A 24,599-nucleotide genomic window follows, 5' to 3' on the forward strand; every position below is an offset into this window, starting at 1 on the left:
CGCTAGGATATACCGTCAAAATATAGATCTACGTGATATTAACACTGATAATCTCGAATTGGTGCCTGGTATGGTCAGACAGAGATTAACAGGGTTAATTGATCTAGTTAGCAGCGAGGTCCCTATGGGCAGCATTATGGATGTAACGCTATCAGGTGATAGCCTAGCTGCCGATGTGCATACTATCGCCACAGTCGGAGACAATGCTGGTCCAGAATTTCTGGACCAAATCACAGACGCAATTCAAAGCAATGATGAGACAATGATCTCTGGAGATCTATCACTTGCTATCTCAGTTGCACTGAATCAGCAAGGGGGCGCTAGGCTTAGGCTGATGGATATACAATATAAAGATATTATTGAGCGAAAGATTAAGTGGCTCTATGACCCCCATAATGGCCCTGGAAATAATCTATGTTTTGGCATGGCTATAGCCAGACATTTTAACCCTGATTTAAACAACGCTAGTCTATTGGAGAGAGCTCGAGAAATATTCACTGAGCTGGGTTTTAACCATATGCATAAAGTATCATTTGCCGATATCGGAACTTTTGAACGGCATTTTGACAGCAAGATAATCATCTTCCACCACAAAGAGGCTTCTAAACGAAGACACCCGTTTATGACCACCGATGTCCCCCACCCAAAAACAATTTGGCTTTACCTATATGCCGAGCATTATTATCTCATCCTCAACCATAAAGCATTCTTGGGGGGTGGTTATGTCTGCGACTACTGCTACCAGGTGTATCAGGAGCCTTATGCACATACATGTAGACACATCTGTAATGCCTGTTACGGACCTCTACACATAGATCCACCCCAGGCGAACACCGCTGTTAAATGTAATGTATGTAGGCGTATATGCAAATCTCAGACTTGCTATGAAGCACACATGAGACGGGGCAAGCATACTGTCTCCCCCTGCGAGAAAAAGAGATATTGCCCACTATGTAAAATGATCCACATTCACAGACCCAATACGGCCCACATATGCAGATCAACAAGATGCAATCATTGTGGCGTCCCACTAGGGGCGCAAGAGTCTGACCATACCTGCTTCATACAACCTACTCCGCTAGAGGAGCACCATGAAAAGTATATATTTTATGACATCGAGACAAGAATAAATGCAGAAGGCATGCATGAAGCGAGTTTTGTATCATCTATGACTCTTGAATCAGACAAGGCTACAAATTTCACTGGTGCCGGTGGTAAAGACTGTATCGGTGATTTTTTAAAGTTCTATTCCAACCCTCGCTATGCAGAGCACACGTTTATAGCTCATAATGGTAGTGGTTTTGATGGATATTTAATATTAAAACACATGGTGTCTCAAGGACTAACTCCCTCTGTCATTATTAAGGGGTCCAGACTGACCGCCATCTTTTCCCCATACAAAAAACAGAGGTTCACAGACTCTGCCAGCTTTCTGCCCATGCGTTTAGCTGAAACCCCAAAAGCCTTAGGGTTTGCTGAATTAAAAGGCTATTTCCCATACAAATTTAACACAATAGAAAATGAAAACTATATTGGGATCATCCCCTCAAAAGAGATGTTTGGGTATGGTACAATGCGCGAATCAGATAAACAGAAGTTTTTAACCTGGTATAAAAGTAGTAAGAGCTATGTGTATAACTTTGCTAAACAACAGGCCAAGTATTGTGCACAAGATGTTCGTGTCTTACGTCAGGCCTGTATTCTTTATAGGGAAGCGTTCATCAAATGCACCAACGTCGACCCCTTCCGCTATGTCACGCTCCCCGGGGCATGTATGGCTGTTTTTAAAACAGCATTCCTAAAACCTGACACCGTCGCGCTCACCTATAACGGCTGTTATACAGGTCAGAACCGAACATACAGTGCTGCATCTATGCAGTGGCTGTCTTTTCTGGCTCATAGCCAGAATATCAACATTACACATGCTCTCAACCATGGCGAGCATAGAGTCGGGTCGTATTATCTAGATGGGTTCTGTCCCGAGACTAATACTGCATATGAATTTGCCGGCTGTTTCTTCCACGGGTGTGATCGCTGCTACATTTCAAATGACACACATCCCTACAAAAAAGCAACGTTTGGGGAGCTGTACCATGCTTTCGCTGAAAAAATAGATACTCTAGAATCTGTGCACGGGTTAAATGTAATCGTTTTATGGGAGTGCGACTGGACCCGTATGAAACACACGGATGCTTCCGTGGTGGCTTTCATGCAGTCTTACACAGAGACCGAGCGTTTGAACCCACGCCACGCCTTATATGGGGGGCGAACAAACGCCTTAAAATTACACCATAAGGTTGAAAACGGCGAAGCGATACATTATGTGGACTTTTGTTCTCTATATCCATATGTACAGAGCACAAAGGAGTACCCTCTTGGACATCCTAAAGTTATTACGAGGGATTTTGATGATATCTCGACCTATTTCGGACTCGTCAAGTGCGTAATAGCACCCCCTAGGGGTTTGCTCCATCCCATCCTCCCTTTCAGAGCACACGGAAAACTGATGTTCCCTCTTTGTCGTACATGCGCAGAAGGGCTCTCTAAAGATGAGTGCAACCACAACGAGACCGAGAGAGCTCTCAGCGGCGTATGGGTTTCGTTTGAGTTACATAAAGCGATCGAGAAAGGTTATCGTATTATTTCAATATCTGAAGTCTGGCATTTTGAACATCGCACAAAGGAATTATTCCAAGGGTACGTAAAGGCTTTTCTCAAACGTAAACAGGAAGCGAGTGGATTCCCAGCCGACGTCACTACGGATGCCGAGAAAGACGCGTACATTGTCGACTACCAAAAAGTCGAAGGTGTGGTTTTAGACAAAACAAAAATTGTGTACAATCCTGCATTACGTGCATCGTCCAAATTGCTTATGAATACACTTTGGGGACGATTTTCTCTACGAGATGAACACTATACATGTGAAATAATTAATAAACAGGATCGTTTTGTACAACTAATGTTCAGTGATCAGTTCATTGTGAGTCAATTCCGCTTCCTCACCGATGAGGTCGCTATTGTGCAATGGAGACATGCAACCGGTCAAGCCCCGAAGGCAAAGGATATTAATGTCTTTCTAGGCGCGATGACCACCGCATATGCACGTTTGCAACTGTATGAAATAATGGATAAACTTGGTCCCCGTGTGTTATATAATGATACCGATTCAATAATTTTCACAGCGCGGGAGGGGGAGTGGACCCCGGAACTCGGCAAGCATTTAGGACAATTGACAAGCGAGCTTGAACCTGCCGAGCACATTACACACTTTGTATCAACGGGTCCAAAATCGTATGCATTTATCACCAACACAGGCCGTTCCTCTGTGAAATGCAAAGGTGTCACACTAAATACTAGTGCAAATAAAAATGCTGTCACATACGATTCCCTTTTACGCCTAGTGGAGGCGTATGTGACGGATGCTGAAGTTAATGTTATTAGAACAACCTCTGATCGAATCAGGAGGCATAAATTATCGCTACAGCTAAGCAATCAGTCATTAGTTAAACGCCTTCAGGTCGTCTATGATAAACGCCGCGTTCTGAGCGACTTCTCTACGCTGCCATATGGATATTAATAATGTCATCAACATGCAGGGGGGCTTTGATGCACGCTTGTTGCATCCTTTTACTATGATTATTTCTGGCCCGTCTGGTTCTGGAAAAACTTTTTTTGTGAAAGCCATTATTCAAAACGCACCCCAACTGATTACACAACCGTTGGATAATATCGTCTTTTTATACGGCTGCTGGCAAAAAGTATACGATGATTTATTACTGATTAGACCAATTACTTTTATTGAGGGGATTCCGGCCTCCTTAGCAGACGACAGTCTTTTTCCCCCCGATAAGAGCAACTTACTAATTATTGATGATCAGATGTCTTCCGCCGTCAATAATTCAGAGGTTCAAAATGTATTTACTAAATACTGCCATCACAGAAATTTAAGCTGCATCTATCTGGTCCAGAATCTTTTCGCCCAAGGCAAAGCAAGTCGCACTATAAGTCTCAACACTAATTATCTTGTGTTATTTAAAAACCCTCGCGATAAACAACAAATAAGCATCATAGCACGTCAAATGTACTCCAAAAATTCAAAACATTTTATGGAAGCCTTTCAAGATGCCACATCGAGTAATTATGGGTATATTCTCATAGATTATAAACCAACGACACCTGACCTGTTAAGACTCAGAACTGAGTTAACCCCCGAGCGACAGGTTGTCTATCTGCCCAGAGGGGGAAGAAGCTAGGCTCTTTTAGAAATGTCTGCTCGTGTACATAGGAATTTTGAACTTCTTCAGCATCTTTATAAGGCGTCCCCCAAAGGACGCAAGACCATTCTTGCCACAGCCAGCAATGATCTAATCAATGCACTATGTGAGCTTGCATTGAACCTATTAAGAGGCAATATTCCACTTTCTCCTAAACTTCACAAGAGATTAAAGAAAAGCAAAGCGTTACTTAGATGGTTTGCCAACAAAAAAGTTACACTATTGAAAAAAAAGAAAAAGATTAACCAACGCGGTGGCTTTATATTCCCTTTACTCGCTGCGGCTATTCCTATTATTAGTGGTCTTTTTAATCGAGGCTGATCATGGAGCACACCACCAAAATGTTCCTTGTACCGCACAATCAGCTCAAGGCTCTCCAGACACGCCCACCTGCTACTCCCAGCGCCCCCCCTGACATCAGAACAAAGGCTCAGTGTGATCTAGACCGATTGATGACAGAGGTCCTAGATGAACCCAGCGTTGATATACATAGCAAAGCGGTGAAATATTCAAACATTTTACATAGATATTTGACTCTGGCGAAACAGGCCGATAACGAAAAGAACACTCTAACACTATTGATGCCAAATTCTGAGCCAGCTGAGGCATTACCGCATGTGAATGATAACAATGCGACACCGGCTGCCATAACTGAGGTATTACAGCACATACCAGCACACAGCAAAAACAAGGCCTCACACGTTCTGAACGCTATCTCCAATGCATCGGATAGGATCAGATGGACTGGTAATGGACAGCTAGTTATTGACGACCAGCCCCTCAGGGGGTCACACATATTTGATTTAGTCAAGTTTATGACAGGCTCACAGCTGGTTAAAGAGTCGGCTCGCCCATTAGGATGGCGAGAGTTTCTTAAGACACTAGCAGAGATAAATGTCCCCTCCTCTACCGTGACAAATAGGAGTCTCCGTCGTCTGTTTGAGTATAGCAAGACAATGCATGGTGCAGATGATGATGATGATGATGATAGGGTGGTTGATGGGGTGATGTTTAGCCCCACTAATAACTCATGGAGTACCTATTAGAATTTTCTTTTATACTCTACATTATTATACTTTATTTTACTCTATTATTTTCCATTATTTTCTATTATTATTATTATTATTATTATTATTATTATTATTATTATTATTATTATTATGCTTTATTTCCATTTTATTTTCTATTATTTTCTATTACACTTTATTTTTACTCTATTTTTATTCAAATGATTCTAATTGAATACAGAACATTCAAATTCTATTTACTTTATTATTATGCTTTATTTCCATTTTATTTTCTATTATTTTCTATTACACTTTATTTTTACTCTATTTTTATTCAAATGATTCTAATTGAATACAGAACATTCAAATTCTATTTACTTTATTATTATGCTTTTTTCATTTATTTTCTATTATTTTTATTATACTTTATTTTTACTCTATTTTTATTCAAATGATTCTAATTGAAAACAGAGCATTCAAATTCTATTTTTTATCCTATCATTCAGGTTGAAGCTTTTACAACCTCAGCATTTTTGTTACATGCTATTGCTTCTCATCCTATTTTTATCATATCATGATGTATGGTCATATTGTTGTTGTTTTCATCCTATTTTTATCATATCATATCATGATGTATGATCATATTGTTGTTGTTTTCATAATGCTCAAAATATCCTATGTACATATTGAAAAATAAAATAAAAAGTCACAACCAGCATTGTTTCCAGTCTCATATGATTTATTTGATTGAAAATGTCACATACAGGTCTGTGGTGTTGCACATTGTATACATTTTAAATGATAACTTTTACATGATCCAGGCTGTATTCTACTTACAAAGGTACATACCATATTATCGTTACACAGAGTATCACTAGTATATTTTTTCATAACACTTTGATACGATAGACCTTTTTGGATGTTGATTAAAAAGAATATGCAATGTTGCCCACAGCTGACAGAGGCGCTGTTCTGGACCTGCACAGATGAATAGGTGACATGTCGGCTATTACGATCTATAAAACATGCTATTTCCTTTGGGAATCGCATATAATCAGGAGGATTGCCATAACTGTCAAAAAACATAGCTTCTCTGGCTGCAGTTATATATATTGCGAGCCAGTGTTGTCCCGGCCTGTCACTGTAGTCGGTGTTAACAATAACCATAGCAGGAAGCGACCGTACATGTCGCGGAAGTGCGTCGGCGGGTAGTACACCCAACAGTTGCACGCCTTTTGCAAGTTTCTTCCTGAGAATCCGATCAATCTCCATTGTGTTCATAGTGTCCAGGTCTAGTAATAGTCCAATAAGACCTGTCTTTTCCCTGAAATTTCTAAGATGCTGTCAAAGACACTGTAGCAGATTATGTTGATGGTGCGAGCCAGAGGCTGTCTGAATCGGACATCAAGTTTCACATTGCCTGTTCTAATCAAGCTGACGTTTCCTGTGTTAGCACCATCTGCTTCCAGGTTAAAGCAAAACAGTGTATAGCCGCTACCATATTCTTCGCGTGTGATAGCGAGAGGGCGGTCCTTCAAATGACGACCGGTGGCTTGGAATAGCTCGTAATATTCCCTGACGTACTCGCCAGTGGGGAAATTAGGCATAAATGGTCGTGCAGGGTATGAGTGACCATCACAATATAATGCCATAAATTCAGTGTTGAGATTAAGGAAATTAAAGGGATTTCTTGCATAATTCCCGCTATATGCCTCGTTATCAACGAATGCAATTATTATAAATTTAGGTATCTGTCCAGTGTATAAGTTTTCATGATTTGTCATTCTGAGACCTCTCCCGACTGTCACTGTCTTCAGTGAAACCCTATCCATGGCGTAGCGCGCATTAGCGTGCGTTAGCGCCCTCATGTGGGCAAGCCTGACAGCTGGGGAAATGCTAACTTTCTTCAGATAGAGACTTGCGCTAAGTATATTCACCCCGATTTGTTTATCAGGAGTGGGTGACATGAGACAGAATTCATCTTTAGAGCGGATAAATTTTAGCCCCACATCAATGCCATTTATCATCAGTTTTTCCTGCATAAATAAATCAGCGTGTATGGGACAGATGAGCTCCAAAGTTTTACTTTCTGCAGTGTAGACCTGTCTCTTAACCAGACCAGCATTACCCGAGTTAAGAGCTGTCCCATCCATAGCAGCAGCCGAATCTTTGATGAAAAGGGCTGTGCTGAATTGTGTATCCAATGTCTCTTGCCCATAATTAATAAGACATTCGAGCAATGCTCTGTATGGATATGTGTTACTAGCTTGCGTTATAAGTCTATCACCAAGTTGAATGTCTAGCTGTGAAAATAGGCTACCACCTGGATAATTGATCAGGGTAGCTATATCATCATCAGCCAGGGCTACGCCGTCAGGCTTGGTGAGTTTCAGTCGGATATATAAATAGCTGTCATTAAAATCGATATATTGATCATTTGACCCAGTAATTGCGAATTCGATTGGAGCTCCTGCGGTGATTGCAGAAACAGGTGGGATCTCAACCCATGCTGCACGCTCGATGCAGGTCTGAGTTGCCGGTAGACGAAAAATATCAAGCTCACTCTTCATACACTCTACCGATTGGTTATGAAGGAGTGACATTATTATTATTATTATTTAGAAGATGTCTCTGGTGCGAGTTTTAGCACGTCTGCGTGGTTTGGGAGCTGTCTTTGGTCTGTGGGGAGCCTTGCAGCGTCTTCTCTTATGTAATCTACTTGGTTTTTTAACGGGGCGATACCCCCTCCGACCACTGGATGGCGGTCTCCGGCGGGGGTAGGCCATAAAACCATTTCCGGTTTGGGGTTCAGGTCCCCCTGTTGCTTTTCTGACGATATTCTGAACTATGTCTCCAGCGATGCCTGATGCAGCAGTTTTAATATACGGTTTAGCAATACTAAATCCGCGTTTAAATAATGGGACAGCCATCCTAAAAAGACTTCTAAACAGGCCACCTAGTCCCGCTCCATACTGTGTAGCGCTTCCGGAGAATCCCGCTAAATCCCCGCCCGCTTGTTTAACATAATAGTCAAAATAGTAATCCGACCCGTCGTTTCCGGCGTTTTCATAAGGCGTCATCATCATGCGTCAGCGTTTATGTCCAACTGGTCTGAAATGTAATTTGATAAGGACTTTTCCGTATGCAAATGGAATATGCTTGTTTTGATCGTTTTTCAGCACCAGTTCAATGTCATCGATAACGTCCTTTGAGATAGGTGTGTAATGGACGGGGTCCAATGATAAAGTGGTCACGCGTCGGTCCGTGTCTGATATATTAATCGTTCTGAGCAGCTGTACATATTCATCACCCACAAGTTGATGCTGGCATATGTCTGAGTAGACGAATATATTATAAACTCCGGCGTCTATGTCTGCTTGATAATCAGCGGTCGCCGGTTTAGGAATGCAGAGGTGTTCTACATTTGGTCTCATCCCCAGGATGGTAGCCAGTCTTCCAGTACATATTATTTTTGATCCTGCGACCCCGCCGATTTGGACATAATTTGTGATTTCATTATAGGTGAGGACTATAGGGGGGTTAGGGTTATTGAACACAGTCATACATGTGTGGTTGAAGCGTGATAAAATACTAGGGATTGACCCATAAGTTCCTATTTGCATAGAAACGGTTCTGAAAATCTTCTTTTTGCCTCTAACATCAAAAACCATTATGTCTGCGTCTTCTAATGGGAAGGTAGGCCAAGACTTTGGGTATTGAATTTCTACCAGGCCTACTTCAAAGGCTTCTCTAAACACCAATGGTTTCGCCAGCTTTGTCCGATAACTCCAAATTTTATTATTCGGATATATATCGATAGAGGCGTTGCTGGGCAGCGTGACGTAGAACCCCGCCGCTTCCGTGTTGGCCATGTTGTGCATGACGTGCCTCGGTGGTTGTCTTGGGGAGAGTAGCCTCCTACCCTGTAGTCCTCCGATATAAATATTATATGTCAATCATGTCTCGCTCATCAATCCAGGAGTCAAAAGATTGTGGATAACCACGCCAGCTGACATAGACCTGTCTTACGCCTTTTGATTTCCTCCGTTTAATTATTCTCTCTATTTTAAACGGTTTGGTTTCATCAATAATGATTCTTTGAAGCTCTGCTTCATAAAAACACCCTTTTAACGCCTCACCGGCTAAATCTTTGAGGCGATAGACCACCGGATGTCTAGCGACTCGCTCATATATTATGAAATATTCTTCGGTATATCCACCTCTATATCCTTTATCGAATATGCCTCTCTGTTTTGAGATCCGCACGTTATCTCCGATATTAAACTTGAATGAGGGGGTTGGCTCTGGGTGTTTCTTGTACAGTCTATTAAAGACTATGCGTTCATTTGCTTTATTTACTTGGCTGGGTGTCATACCGATCGAGCGGTGTTTGGCATTATTGTAGGCGTGGACTAAATCGCTTAGAATATCAATGTATCTTCTCGAGTTGACAGCTGTCAAATATCGCCACATCCGGGATTTTATCGATCTATTCAGCCTCTCGACAACGCTGGCCTTAGTCTCATTAAATGTCGTAAAATGTTTAATGTTGTATTCCTGGGTTAACTTTTTGAAATTACGGTTGAAGAATTCTGTTCCTTTATCCGACTGTAATTTGACGGGAATACGACCGTGCATGAGGATATCTCTGAATGCCTCTGTGACAGCTAGACCCGTTTTATTTTTCAGGGGTTGGACCCATGCAAATTTACTGAATACGTCTATACAAGTCAGTAAAAATTTAATGCCATCATTCTCCATCGAATATTCAGACATATCTACTAAGTCTATCTGAAACTGTTTATCGATTCCCGAGACAAATACTCTATTGCGTTTGAAATTTCTAAAAACCGGAGTGTGTAGGGTGTATGCATCCTGTTTTAATAGATAATCTTTGACGATGCTCTCATTCACCGGTCCCTCTGGTTCGCTTCTGACTGCCTCACAAAGTTTAGCAATGCTAGAGAACCCCGCGGGGTTAGCAGGGTCTAAATAGACCTTGTCTAATCGCTGCTCCATCATGATCTGACATTATGTCAAACAGTTATATATCTTATATTAGAGTGTGTCATGTGTGGTTATAGTAATCCAGCTAAACCGGATGTCCCAGCGGACTACATAGCCAGACGCACAGTCCGTGCTCAAAAACACCCCGGGTTGAAACACGTGTATCAGATTCGTTCCTAACGGAAGTCCCGCAATGTTGACTATAACTATATATATATATATATATCACGCTGAGACTATAACACCGACAAACAAACGTTTTTTATCTAAAATGTTTTTTATTCCATAGACATTGTAAACATTCTTTTCTCATCAATCAATCTCAAATAAGCCATACAGACACGTAAATGTTTATCACACAAATAATCCAAAACCAAATCTATGTTATGTCTGTTGCATACATCGTGCATGAATGTAAATATCACAATTAAATTACCTATGCCAAACACTTTACCCTCCTCAGAGAAAAACGAATCAAATATGACATCTGTAGACATGTTTGTATTATTACACAGTATAAGCATCTCACCCCAGCAAACATTAGAACGTACAAAATTCATATGATTTTTAAAAGTATCATCATCACAGGTATGGAAAATATCCATTAATCTATTTCTAACAAAACAAACAGTATTAGGGTAAAATATATCCGTTAACATGCTGACTAACCACCACATGGTTAGTCTAAAAAGGATATAGGCTATAAGTGGGAAAAAATAAAAAACAGGATCAGGGGCTAGGCTGTGTCCAAATATGGCGGCATCGTATGCAAACACACATGAATGCTGAAGTTGACTGTTACAGCGGTGATCTGCCAATGGCTGCGCTGTCTTTGCTCTGGCTGACACGGTGGCTTTATACACGCTGTCAGGCTGTCTGTGTGATGCGCACAACATTGCAACAACCACAAGATGGTCTAGCTGATATGGAGGAAATGCAGAAGTGCCCTTTGGAGAACAAGTGGAATAAAGCTTTTTCCAAGAAAAGTGATTTAAAAAACAGAAGTGCCCTTTGCAGAAGTACTGAAAAAAACACTTTTCACAAGAAAATGATTTACACAGGGCGAAATACAGAGGTGCCCTTTGAGGAAGTAGTGAAAAAATGACTTTTCACAAAAAAAGAAGCCACGCCCCTTTGATGACGTAGGTGTCCTAAACTCCGCCCCCTCGATTTTGGCGTTTCTCGCACTGCCTGGTGGGGTAAGTATCCTATACAACTACTCCGGCAGATTATTATTATTATTTTCTATAAGAAAATTACCAATTTTGGACTCAAAAACTGACTTTGAAAGATTTTTTCAAGTATAATGAAATACACAGGATACTACAGTGAAACAAAGCCAGTGTTAAAGTGTTGACGAGTGCTGGGCGGCTGCTCAAAAACGATCTGAAGTGTTGATCTAACCCTCCCGGGTGTGGACTGATTTACACACTGGCATAGGTCTACTGTTGCCGTTCACACTCTGAATTAAATTAACAATGACGATTTGACCAAGAATGGTAGCAAAAACAAATGTAGCATCATCACCCACTGACAATTAAATATATCCACATCCATTAGTTCGGTTAGCTCAAAGGGCCCAGGATTTGTCTGCAGAAGTCTTTGCGATAACTGCTGGGAGTGTCTGGTCTTGCCAGTGAGAGGGATTTCTCCGCGTTAACGACACTCGTAATGTTGCAGAGCGGGCAAGACGGAGCTCGCTTGCGGTAATGACTACCCACCTGTGTCTGAGGTCACTTGTATTCTGTAGCCCTGTATCCGAGTGAGGGGCTTTGTCCAGAGCATTTGCACTGTGTTCTCATTTAAAATCTTAAATCTCAAATCTGAGGGAGGGTCCACTGTGAAAAGAAAGCGTAGCAAAGTTAATCCCACATCTTCATGACATAGCTGTATTGTAATGTGAGCAATGGTTGAATGGTCCCAACAGTCAACACTTCCAGGATGAAGTTACACAGTTTACTGTTGGGGGAAAGGGGGTGGGGAGGGCGCGAATGTGACAATACAGTAAACACACCAAACCAAACCACAGAGTGGAGAAGCCATTTTGGAGAAAAATGACATTCGTTTGAGTGGTGTGGCCAGTCCACATGTGGCCACAGTCAACAACTCAAGCAACACAGTGACAAGAAACAGAAGAGAACGACACGAGCTAAAGGCCTAAAGACCTAAAGATCTAAAGGCCTAAAGACCTAAAGATCTAAAGGCCTAAAGACAAACAGAAGAGAACAACACGATCTAAAGGCCTAAAGACGGGACATTCAGGAGGAAGCACAAACAGGGTGGGAGATTAAAAACCAGCCACCAGGCAAACTCTGGATAATTTTGGCTGTGGCTGGCAGTCAGTCAACTACCAGCCATGACTGTGGCAGGCAGTCAGTCAACTACCAGCCATGACTGTGGCTGGCAGTCTGTCAACTATCGGCCATGACCGTGGCTGACAGTCTGTAAACTATCGGCTATGACCGTGGCTGACAGTCTGTCAACTATCGGCCATGACCGTGGCTGGCAGTCTGTCAACTACCAGCCATGGCTGTGGCTGGCAGTCTGTCAACTATCGGCCATGACCGTGGCTGACAGTCTGTCAACTATCGGCCATGACTGTGGCTGAGTCTGTTAACTACCAGCCATGACTGTGGCTGACAGTCAACTATCAGCCATGACTGTGGCTGACAGTCAACTACCAGCCATGGCTGTAGCTGGCAGTCAGTCAACTACCAGCCATGACTGTGGCTGACAGTCTGTCAACTATCGGCCATGACCGTGGCTGGCAGTCTGTCAACTATCGGCCATGACCGTGGCTGGCAGTCTGTCAACTATCGGCCATGACCGTGGCTGGCAGTCTGTCAACTATCGGCCATGACCGTGGCTGGCAGTCTGTCAACTATCGGCCATTGCTGTGGCTGGCAGTCTGTCAACTATCGGCCATTGCTGTGGCTGGCAGTCTGTCAACTATCGGCCATTGCTGTGGCTGGCAGTCAGTCAACTCTGTCAGCCACAGATAAGGAGGCTTGTATAATGCTCCTGGCTGGTGAAATGGTGAAAAATAACTTGCAGTGAACTTTGGATTAAAAAAAACGTTTCCCACCCTGTTGACGAACCGCACCATGGAGCAGCTGACCAGCATGTCCATGAACTCAATCCAACTCTCGGAGTTGAATTGACCAACAACAACACACAGGTCTGACAAAACCCTGTGGCAGTGATTATACAATGGATAAAGACTCGATTGATCACGTTCACCATCTCGTGTCGACCGCACGATCCATTGCAAACCTCGTAAAAGAATACACGATGCCGGTGAAGACACGTGTACGTCTTTTCTGAAAATGTTTCCCAAGATCTGCACCAGAGGTTCTTAAACTACTTCAGCTCCAAACTCAAATCGAAGAAATGTTGTCCCGAAATCGCCGAATCATTATTCTGCTGTTTTCATACAGGGCCCCACTAGGAAAAAGTCCCTTGATCCGTTGAGGATCCTGCGCCGTAATTTAAGAACCACTGGTCTGCACGAGGTAACGAAACAACAACAAAATACAAAGTGCAAACAGATGAAACTTCAAAACGTGATCACTGAGATCATGCAGATGTACATGAAAAGTTGCTGACAACAACTTGAGGTACTAGACGGAAATCTCCATGTACAGGTTGGACCACATTGTATTGAATACAATATTTTAAAATGATATTCTTCTGGTAGAAGGCGGGAGCACAAATGTATATTGTTTATTCATGCAAAACATGTAACCTAGCTCAAAATCTAGCTTGCTGTATCAGTCTAAAACATGTTGAAAAACTTGAGCGAATAGCGCATCATTCGCGTCGCGTCATTCACCTCAATTGCGGGCGAAATGCTCCCGGCTCGCGTGTTTACATTAGTTTTGTATGAAATCTCACCACAAGAATTTGCAAAAAAGCGTTTGGTGTGAGCGCTCATACTAAGGCAGGAGAATTACTTCCATCAATTCATGACGACCCGTGTTCAATTCCTTTTACTGAACAATGAGCAAAACTTGAAGCTAAACCGAAGCTAACTGCTTTAGCTGCTAAACCTGAGCTGAAGCTAAAGTTTAGCTGCTAAACCTGAAGCTAACCTGAAGGTAACTGCTTTAGCTGCTAAACCTGAAGCTAACCTGGAGGTAACTGCTTTAGCTGCTAAACTGAAGTGTTAGCTAACCTTTTCATTCTGGCAAAAGTTGAAAATGTCCAGTCCAATTCCTCCTGTCCTGTTGGACCATAAGCCTTTACTGGTGGAGGAAGGTCTACAAACTATGAAACACAGATTGTGCTTATTACATTCCGTTTTGTGAGTAAATCTGCACAAAGGATCAAAAACTAGACACAAAGCTAATTCTAAAACACAGGCTAGCTAGAGTGAAGTGCTAATCCTCTCTAGACCTTAAAGGGACAGTTCCCCCCAAAATTAAAAATATATATTTCTCCTCTTATCTCTTATTCATCTAGATTGTTCTGGTATGACTTGCAAAGTTTTTTTTTTAGATCGGCTGTCTGTCTTATCTTGAATACAATGGAACTGCATGGATGGCACTCGGCTTGTGGTGCTCAAAGCGCACGCAATACATTTGAAAAACTCTGCAACAATGTCTCTTTCCAGAAATCATGACGCAGTTACTCAAGACAAATCACAGACCTTGTTGTGAGGAGTTTCATATAGGAAAGAAAATACTACACTGACCGAACTACACCCGCTAGCTGCTAGCTAACAGCTAGCGGGTGCAGTTCGGTCGAACGAAAATAGCTCCTGAAACAGTTTACAACAAGGTCTGTGGATTATCTTGAGTAACCGGGTCATGATTTCTGGAAAGAGACATTGCTGTTGAGTTTCAAATTTATTTTGTGGTGCTTTGAGCACCACAAGCCGGGGGCCATCCAGTTCCATTGTATTGGAGAGAAGGCAGACATCTCTACGGCCGATATCTCCAAAACTCAGCAACTCACAGCAAAACAATCTAGATGGATGAATTAGCACTACAGGCAAGAGGAAAAATATGTTTTATTTTTATTTCGGGGTGCACTGTCCCTTTAAATACTTCAGATACCTACAGCCGACGAGGCGAGTTAGTACGGGAGTGAAGAATATCATTGTAAAATATTGTCGTGAAGCCGTGGCTCAGGAGCAGCGGGGTGCGGCTGAGCGGAGCTTGACCAGGGACTGGGAGGACTGGGAAGACTGGGGGGACTGGGAAGACTGGGAGGACTGGGAAGACTGGGAGGACTGGGAAGACTGGGAGAGTTACAGGACGGCAAGAACTGGGAGCCACCAACCTGGGGAATCAATTCAAGGGGGCGCCCACGGACTGCTGATGCTTCTGTTTCCAAATGGGGCTAACCTACTATAGCCAGAGCTACCCACAGACTCCTCACACAAGCTCTTCATCCAGAGGAACACACACACGCACACACTCACGCACATGCGCGTGCACACACACACACACACACGCACACACACACACCGCTACGAAACCAAACCCCTTAATCGTATCAATGAAATGTCCTTCATTTCTCATTACTCAAAGATTACTTATGCATAAAAAATAACCGCTTTAAAAATGTCGTAAGCTTACTATGGGTTTTGAAGGGATTTGTTCGTGGGCTGGTTCATAGAGACAAAATTAATCGAGGGATTTTCCGGCCTTTAATATGCAGGTTTACAGGTTATTAATGAGTTATTAAATGGAAAGTTCTTGTCTCGCTGAATTATACATCAAATTAGAAAGTAAGGAGTCAAACATTAAGGAGAGTTTAATGACTCTCTTAATTCATTTTTAAGGGGATTTTCTTTGCATTCAAGGGGTGAGTTCATGTGAACGTGTGGCTATTTGAAGGGATTACTGGTTCTCAGAGCACACCACACTCCACACTCACATTCAGGGCTTGAGAGTGAACTTTAACTTTGGGTCTAAAACCTTCAATTTTGGGGTCATTTTCCACCTGCAATGTGATGGTTTTTAGGAGTTCAGGACGGTTAAGAGTCTTCTCCATTCTGTCCAAGGTGTTCAGACCTCCGGTCTCAACATGTCAAACCATTCCAAACAGGAGACTATGCTTTGTTATTACCCAGTTATGAGCCCTCCGCTCCTCAGCAGGCGCTAGGGTCCCGCGGCCCGGACGTTAAAGAGGTCAAGAGGGGTGAGGAGAGAGAGGAGAGAGGGCTCTCCTGCTGATGACCCAATGTGTTTTTACAGCAGCGTATTCACCTTTTCTGCTCTCTCTGAGAGAATAGCCAGAGGCGCAGAGGAGCACATTTTCTCTGCCTAACCTCTAAAAAAAACTCTGGAAAATAATGTGAAACTCATATTTTGTCTTTCCGTTCCATCAGGAAAAAAGGACATAGGGAGGAAACTTGGCCACCTGCCGTCTGGTTTTTTCTCTCTTTTTCTGAAACTGGAGACATGTAGGTTACAGTCACTAGTTTGGATCTTGTGATTTTGTCAGTGGGTAGATTGTGAGCAAGGGCGCCTCCTGCTGGCGGAAGGCTCAAATTGCAGCCGTCTGGGAAAGGATGCCCCACTTTGCTGCAGTCTAGGCTACTGCTTTTGAAGTCTGTGGCTCTTTATGGGATCTAGTGGAACCTTTAAGTGCCACCTTTTCAAGTCTGATATAAATAGTAAAATTCACATCATAAATCAGAAAATAAACAGTATCAAACGGATGGAATTTAGACTATATGATGATATATTGTCTAAAAAAAACGAATGAAAAAATAATCAATATAAAGATTACCCGCCTTACCCCCATTTTAACTGGTGCTACTGGTTTGGGGTAAGAGCCCATTCACTAATTCAAAGCAAATAGTTGTAGTACAGGAACCTGCTCTCCTCCATTCTGGAAGAACTTCAGAAGTCACGGCAATTTCTGATGGAAACTTAGGGAAAGTTATTTAGACTAATAGTTTGAGTAAAAGCTTAGACAATCACTAATCAAAGCACAACCGGAGTGTCAAAAAGGGCAAAGACAAAAGTATCAATGAAACAAATCAATTCACAAATACACACATTATTTGCCATTATGTGACTTTTATTCACACCAGCTAAACATTGGCAGCAGTGTAATCAACTCCAATCGTCTGGGAGCCAAGACGAGTGTAAAGGCAGAGAGAGAGGAGAGGAGCTGGTGTCAGAGGTGTTGGGTCATGGAGGAGACAGAGGAGAGGAGGAGTGGAGGAGAGCAGTGGAGGAGATGAGAGAAGGGGGGAGAGGAGGAAAGAGGAGAGCACAGAGGAGAGGAGGGGGGAGGAGGAGAGAAGGGGAGAGGAGGAGAGTGCAGTGGAGGAGAGGAGTGGAGAGGACAGGAGAGAAGGGGAGGGGAGAGGAGAGAAAAGGGAGAGGAGAGGAGAGAAGGGGAGAAGAGAAAAGGGAGGAGAGGAGAGGAGAAAGGAGTGGAGAGGAGAGGAGAGGAGAGGAGTCTTTACCTGAGTTCTGGGCCTGACAGGACAGCAGCAGTGCAGCAAGGAGGGCTCCAGCCGCCACAGACAGCAGCCGGCTCTTCATGTTAGCTCCCTGGCTCTCTCAGTACAACATGAAGGAATCTGCCAGAGGGACGAGGCAGTTAGGACCACTGCCGTGCCAGAAAAAAGTCGCTGTCCGCCAAAAAGTGATTGCCGTCAGATTGCAGAAACTGAATTGGTTCTAATCTAGGCCAGTGGTTCTCAACATGGGGTCCGGGGACCTCCAGGGGTCCTTGAGATGCTTCCAGGGGGGTCCCCAGCAAATTGATAAAATATAATATAAAATAAAATATAATTTACAAGAAGTTAACACAATAGAGAAGGTAGCCTATAAACAGTGGTTATCAATTTTTTTTATTTTTTTTACATCAAGTACCACCTCAGAAATTACCACCATATAAAAGTATGAGAGGGAGGACCACCAGTGGTCCCCGCACCACAGGTTGAGAACCACTGGCCGAGAAGAATGACTTGTGACCATAGTTTCTCTCTTATCTCTCCAATACAGACAGTCACGGAGTTCTGCACAAAATCATATCGGACAAGAAAAAGATGATCCGATTTGGGTCTGGGGGGCAAAATCTCATAGATGGGGGTCCATCTGAGCTAATGTGGACTAAATTAGGTTAAGTTAAATTCAAATTAAAAACTAAATTAAGTTCCTTGGTATGAAAAGGGTTGAGAATACTCATCTAGAGCACATGCAGAGCAGGTATGTAAGGAGGATTGCAAGAGATAATTTCTTTATTTTATATATAACCCATGCATAAAACATGTTTATTTCTAGTTTCCAAATACAGGCCTAAACAAGGACAGCCTGTTAAGACATACCAAACACATATAAATAGGAAACAATACTAGTATTGCCTATAATGATGCAGCCTAAATGTCTGTGGCCGCGAAATACGTCACAAGTTTCACAAAGTCATAGCCTACCTTTGCTATTACCACAAGTTATGTGTTGGTATGTTTGCTTACATGTTATGACTGATGCAGATCAAAGCAGCTGTAGCCTGAGGATAACGTTAAAGTGGGCGATACAGCGGCAAGCATTTCTTGGCCCTGCGGGTCCAGGCGCCTCATCGCCTGAAGGACTTTGAAACGATATTAATAACACCGCAGATCAATCTAAATAACCACATAACTCTGTTTAGTCAAAACCAGCAGAGAAGCCAGCAGCTGCCTACAGAGCAGAAACACGCATCCTGCACCAGGCACACACCCCAATCAGCCAAAAAAGTAATTGACTGAAATAATCCACAACTTAAACCTTTTAACACACAATTTAATATCCTGGAAAACCTGTTATTCACCATTTTTCATTGTCTATGAGATATGTGTGATAAAACGCGGTCCATTTACACCACAAAGCACCCTAATCCAGTTTTCCATCCGCCCACGGATCGGATCAGCGCACTGACTGGTCACAGGTTCTTTCCACGGCTTAGAATAACTGAGCTCCAAAACGCCGGCGCCGTGCGCAGTTACGCACATTTCCAAGAATAATCCTGATAAAGTCCCAAATAATCCTGATGCAAACGGAACAATGACGCGCTGATATATTTAAGATAATCATATTCGAAGCCTGCCTATACAGAGCCTGCCCTACAGCAAAGAAAACAGCAAGCAACGCAGTTATCAATACAATGAAACCACAAAAATCAATCCTGCGAAATGATAAAAAAAAAGAAAATCAGAAATCATGCATGACTGACCTATAGAAGAGAATTTGAGTGTTATTTGCTTTGATTTAAGGAATTCTGTTTTAAATAAAAAAAAGGGAGGTAAAAAAAGAAAAGAAAAGAAAAGTAAAGCCTCTGCTGTAGATAGCCTGTGTGCGGAGTGATGGAGAGTGATGTCCGGGAGAGTTCCCTGCAGTCGGCTCGGTCCAAGTGGGAAGACTCTCCACACAATCTGCTACTTAACAGACAGACAGGGGGCTGCTCCTTCTCCCTCTCTCTGCGCTTACGACATCCAGCAGGGCCAAATGATGTGGAACCTCCAGAAAAAAGGAAAGGGGGGGGGGGGGGGGGGACTGCGGGGAGACACTCACACACACACTCGGAAACTTTTACATAGTTCTCTGCATTCCTTTCGGGTGATGACGGGCTTCTGTGCGGGAGGAGAGGAGAGGAGAGGCGGGGGAGAAACACTGAGGCTGTTCCACCTTGAATCAATGGGAAAATATTCACAAGACCCAGGCCAGTCTATTTTATCATTTCACATCGTTTGGGGTCAGAATGTGCAGAGGTCGGATCAGACTTTTTTCTTTTTTTAGGGGGTGGAGGGGGGGGGGGGGGGGTAGGGGGGGGGTAGTAGTTGGCAAGCCCTGCTGACTGGGCCATTCAGTTTCTCAACGCTGTCAAATAAGGATGTAAGCTTACACAGCACATTCTCCGCTGTTGAGAGATCTCAGAATTGACTAGTGCTGATTGGCGAATGGTTTTAATATGAACTCTGATGGGTGTGGACTGGGTAGAAACAGGATTTTTTTTTTACACTCCAAGTTAAAAGTTACAGTGGTGGAAGAATTCAGATCTGTGACTTAAGTAAAAGTAGCAATGCCACAGTGTAAAAATACTTTTGTTAAAAGTAAAAGTCCTGCATTCAAAATGTTACTTCAGTAAAAGTAGTTTAGCCTACAAAAGTATTAGCATCAAATATCTATCTTCTATATATAATCTAGGGCTCTGTCTGTTTGTCTGTCTGTCCCACTGATGACATCCTCAGTGATGTCATAAATTGTGTCATCAGTGATGTCAGAGGCATTGTGACATCACACACACACACGCAGGCGCGCGCACACACACACACACACAAAGTCCCAGTGATGTCATAAATTGTGACATCATCAGTGATGTCAGAGGCAGTGTGACATCATCAGTGATGGCATAAGAGGTACTGATGTCATAAAAGCATTGTGACATCATCAGTGATGTCATAGGCATCCCACTGATTATGTCATCAGTGATGTCATAAGAGCAATATCAAGTCCCAGTGTCAGACACTGAAAGAAGTGGGAGTCTGGCTTCAGACCCCCGTCTTCAGCCATGGACAGTTGTATGTTGCCAGCTCCAGGACAGGTGATCCATCATCCCTGAAGTATGTGAGATGCAGGGCCAGCAATCGAGCGCACGTAATGTGCACGATGTCTAGTATATATACTTAAATTAGCAAAAGTAAAAGTAGTCATTATGCAAAATGGCCCATTTCAGAATATTCATGTTGGACTATAATTATTGATGCATTAATGTGTTCATTACTTTAATGTTACAGCTGGTAAAGTTGGAGATCATTTTAATTACTTTATATACTGCAGTTAACATATAAAAGATATATTAATTAGTTGATTCATAATGTGTATTAATAATCTAAATCTGCAAATAACAAAAGCTGTCAAATACATGTAGTGGAGTAAAAGTACAATAGGCCCTCCGAAATGTAGCGAAGGGGAAGTATAAAGTATAGCATGAAATGGTAATACTCAAATAAAGTGTAATAAACTCAAAATTATACTTAAGTACAACTTGAGTAAATACATTTAGTTGTATTCCACCACTGGTTAGTTATATTGACACAAAGAAAATAAAACATTTGGGTCCGAACAATACCAAAAAACCCTATTATACTGTAAATGCAGTTTTACGTGCGATCGGGCTGAAACTTTCAGGGGGTGTAAAGAGCACCCGTGCGGGTGACCTGACGGAGCCGGATTTTTTAAATTAAGGTGATTGCCCTAATTAACCTAATGATGTGATGTCATCAGTGGTGTCATAAAGTCCCGGCATTGTGACATCACTGATGATGTCATCAGTTTGCGCAGCGGGCGAGCCTAGGAATCGAGCGCGCGTAGCGCACGAGATGCCGTTATTATACAATAAACCCATACCTTAAAATATTATAATGTAATACAATTAACAACACAAAATCCTATCAGTCGTCTATAGAAAACCTAACTAAAGTTATGTTATCATTGTCCAGAAAGAGTGAGCTCAGTTCAGTGGTATATTGACTGTACTGTATATAATTGGGAGAAACAACCCACCCAAGAAACAAGTTCTGGATGTAACATGTCATCTGCCATATAAATCACTATTCAGATGTCTTCCAGCTGTTTCCTGCTGCAATACATGGAGATGCAGACATGCAGAGAGGCAGCAGTCCTTTCATTATATGAGCTTAATATTATTATCTGGGCCATGATTCCTAGGACACTGCATCATTGAACAGCTCATTTTGTGAGGTGGTTCTTCAGTGTCAATTGATTTCTTTGGAAACAGAGCCCTCTAGTGGCTTGAAGCCTAACGTGCATGCAGGAAAGTGGAACTTCAGCTTTATTAAAACATATTATAAGTATGTTAGAGCCTCATGTGATCCATGTTTAGCATTCCACAGTGGTGGAAAAAATAACTGTCCTTTTCAAGTACACACTGTTACTTTGCTGATATTTTACCTAAGTATACTGGTGTAAAATTGCCTTCAGTAAAAATAAATTATCTGATTTGTCCAGAATAAACGTTCCTGAGTTCCTCTGAGAACAGAGAATGTTGTCAGCTGTGTGATCTTCATGTGATTCTAAAAGGAGAGAGGGCAGAGTTCATACTAGATTCTCTTAACTGGAAACATTAGAAACTAATCTGGTGCAGAAACAAAGTCAAGTCAGATTCTCACTGCTGGACAGTGTTGGGGGTAATGCATTACAAAAGTAATATATTAGAGTTAATGCATTACTTTTAGCAGTAACGCAGTAATATAACCTATTACCAATAGGATTTCAGTAATATTATACCAGTTACTATGTCAAGTAACTCAAGTTACAACTTGAAACTGCTGTCAGCTCCTCGGTATGTTGCATCATGATGCATTTTTGGGCGAAGGTAAATTATGTTATCGCAATGTCTTAAAATGTAATTTTGTCAAATGTAGCTATTTCTTGGTGAGAAACTTGATATTAGATAGGGAATTATGCTCTAACTTCCTACACTAGTTCTGAGCATGCTTATAAGAATTAAAACTATTCAAACTACTAATGTCAGCCCAAGACATTTGCCAAGCACATTATTTAAGTAAAGATACAATAATTCCACAATCAAATTGTGTGTTTTTAGGCAAATAACCACTATAGATGACAATAACAAAGGAACAGGATAACATTTCGAATTTTGGACCATTTACACTGACTTCGGGATGGTTGAAATTCTTTTTCGGGGATGGTTCGGGACGGCGGTGTCATTCTGTGGGTATTTTGGTGAAAGTAACGCAAAAGTAGTGTAATAATAAGTAATGAGCTACACAGACAGTAATATGGTAAAGTGACTTATTACTTTTAAATGAAAGTAACTAGTAATATGTAGTATATTACATTTTGAAAGTAACTTAACAGCTGCTGGATGGAGAACAGAAGGCAGAGAAGAGACAAAGGCTGCATTTTGTAACAAAGCGGCAGCAGACAACCTGAGGCCGGGCTCTTGATGGAATGTAGAAGAGAATGACTTGAATGACTTAAAGACCTGGACTTCAAAGGGTTAAGTGTTCAAAACTAATGTGATTGGCTGATAAGTACCTGTCTCCCTCTGGCCGGTGGCAGCAGACATCTTGTCTTCGCAGATCAGATTTAGATTGAGATGAGTTGCATTTGTCCAGGAGGAAACTCAGCCTGACAGCTTCAGCCAGTCTGCTCCTCGTCAGACTCGTGACTCCACACCGGTGGGCTAGCTCGGGGTTTTACAGAGGAAGCTGCGGAAGTGATCAGGAAAGCTGCAGTTCCTCGAATGGCCACTTCAGGCTGGACCCAAAAGGCAGTCGTTCCCATCCACCCCCATAAAATGCCCCAATTTGTAACAGGATTAAGCATGTTTACAGCCTGGACCAAAACACGGTTTTGGCCTATATACCGTAGCTAATTTCACCTTTTATAACTAGGGGGCAGTGGCGGACTGCATAATCGGGCACGTCGGGCAAATGCCCGGTGGCCTGGCCTGGCCTGGCCTGCCCAAATTTTTTTTTTTTTTTTTTTTTTGCAGGCCAGGCCAGGCCACTCACTGAACAGCAGGCCAGGCGCCGCCTACTGGTTTACTAGTGGTTTTATTACTTTATTCAGGTTTAAAGTGGGTGCATCTCATTGTAAAATTGGACTTGGCCCAAATTGGGCTTCAAACGGCCCAAATTGGGCTTCAAATGGCCCAAATCTGGCTTTAAACGATCCAAATCTGGCTTCAAACGGCCCAAATTGGGCTTCAAACGCCCCAAATTGAGCTTCAAACGCCCCAAATTTTTCGCCGGCACGCGCGTCGGCCCGTATCGGCCTGGCCTGCTTGGTATCTAATGCCCGGCCTGAATTATGATCCCAGTCCGCCCTTGCTAGGGGGAATGCATTTTTATATAACTAGCCCGATTAGAGTAAAATAGGCTATAGAAAAGACGATGTTTTGAGCGTGATTGACAGGTCGCCTGTCCAGTAGTCTTGCTTGCCAGCCTCCCCTCCCTTCCGTGAGAGGAGTTTGGCTGCATGGAAACAGGCTGCTGGCATAAGCCCTCCCCTGCTCTACAGCTGCTCTCCCATTGGAGGCGTCCATTTCAGTCGCTGCCGGATTTCCGCTCCCCGCCCGCTTACAAGCTCCGTGATTGGCTCCGGCCATGTCAATGAGAGCGGCTTCCGCTCCCTCCTCCCTGCGTGTGTGTTGCTGTAAATTTCCCTGGCCGCCGAAATGAAAACAACAACGCTAACTAGCTAGCAAGCTAACGGCAGAAGCCTACACGCTAGCTAAGATTTGGATTGTTGGAATTAATTTGTTCCCGACTGTCAGAAGAACAAAAGGAGCTGAGACAGGATTTGGTCATGAGAGG

General features: G+C 42.6%; 1 protein-coding gene across 1 annotated transcript in view; it reads right to left on the bottom strand.

Annotated features, from left to right (window-relative positions):
- Positions 1-17,796, bottom strand: part of col12a1b (collagen, type XII, alpha 1b) — a gene marked incomplete at its 5' end in the record, with an annotated part of 199,768 nt that extends 181,972 nt beyond the window's left edge. Inside the window, 2 exons of the mRNA XM_083643682.1 lie at positions 12,010-12,126; positions 17,718-17,796. Coding sequence (XP_083499808.1) covers positions 12,010-12,126; positions 17,718-17,796 — 196 coding nt within the window. The remainder of the gene's footprint in view (positions 1-12,009; positions 12,127-17,717) is intronic.
- Between the last annotated feature and the right edge of the window lie 6,803 nt (positions 17,797-24,599).

Source organism: Poromitra crassiceps (genome assembly GCF_964638095.1).
Source record: "Poromitra crassiceps genome assembly, chromosome: 9".
Classification (NCBI taxonomy): Eukaryota; Metazoa; Chordata; class Actinopteri; order Beryciformes; family Melamphaidae; genus Poromitra; species Poromitra crassiceps.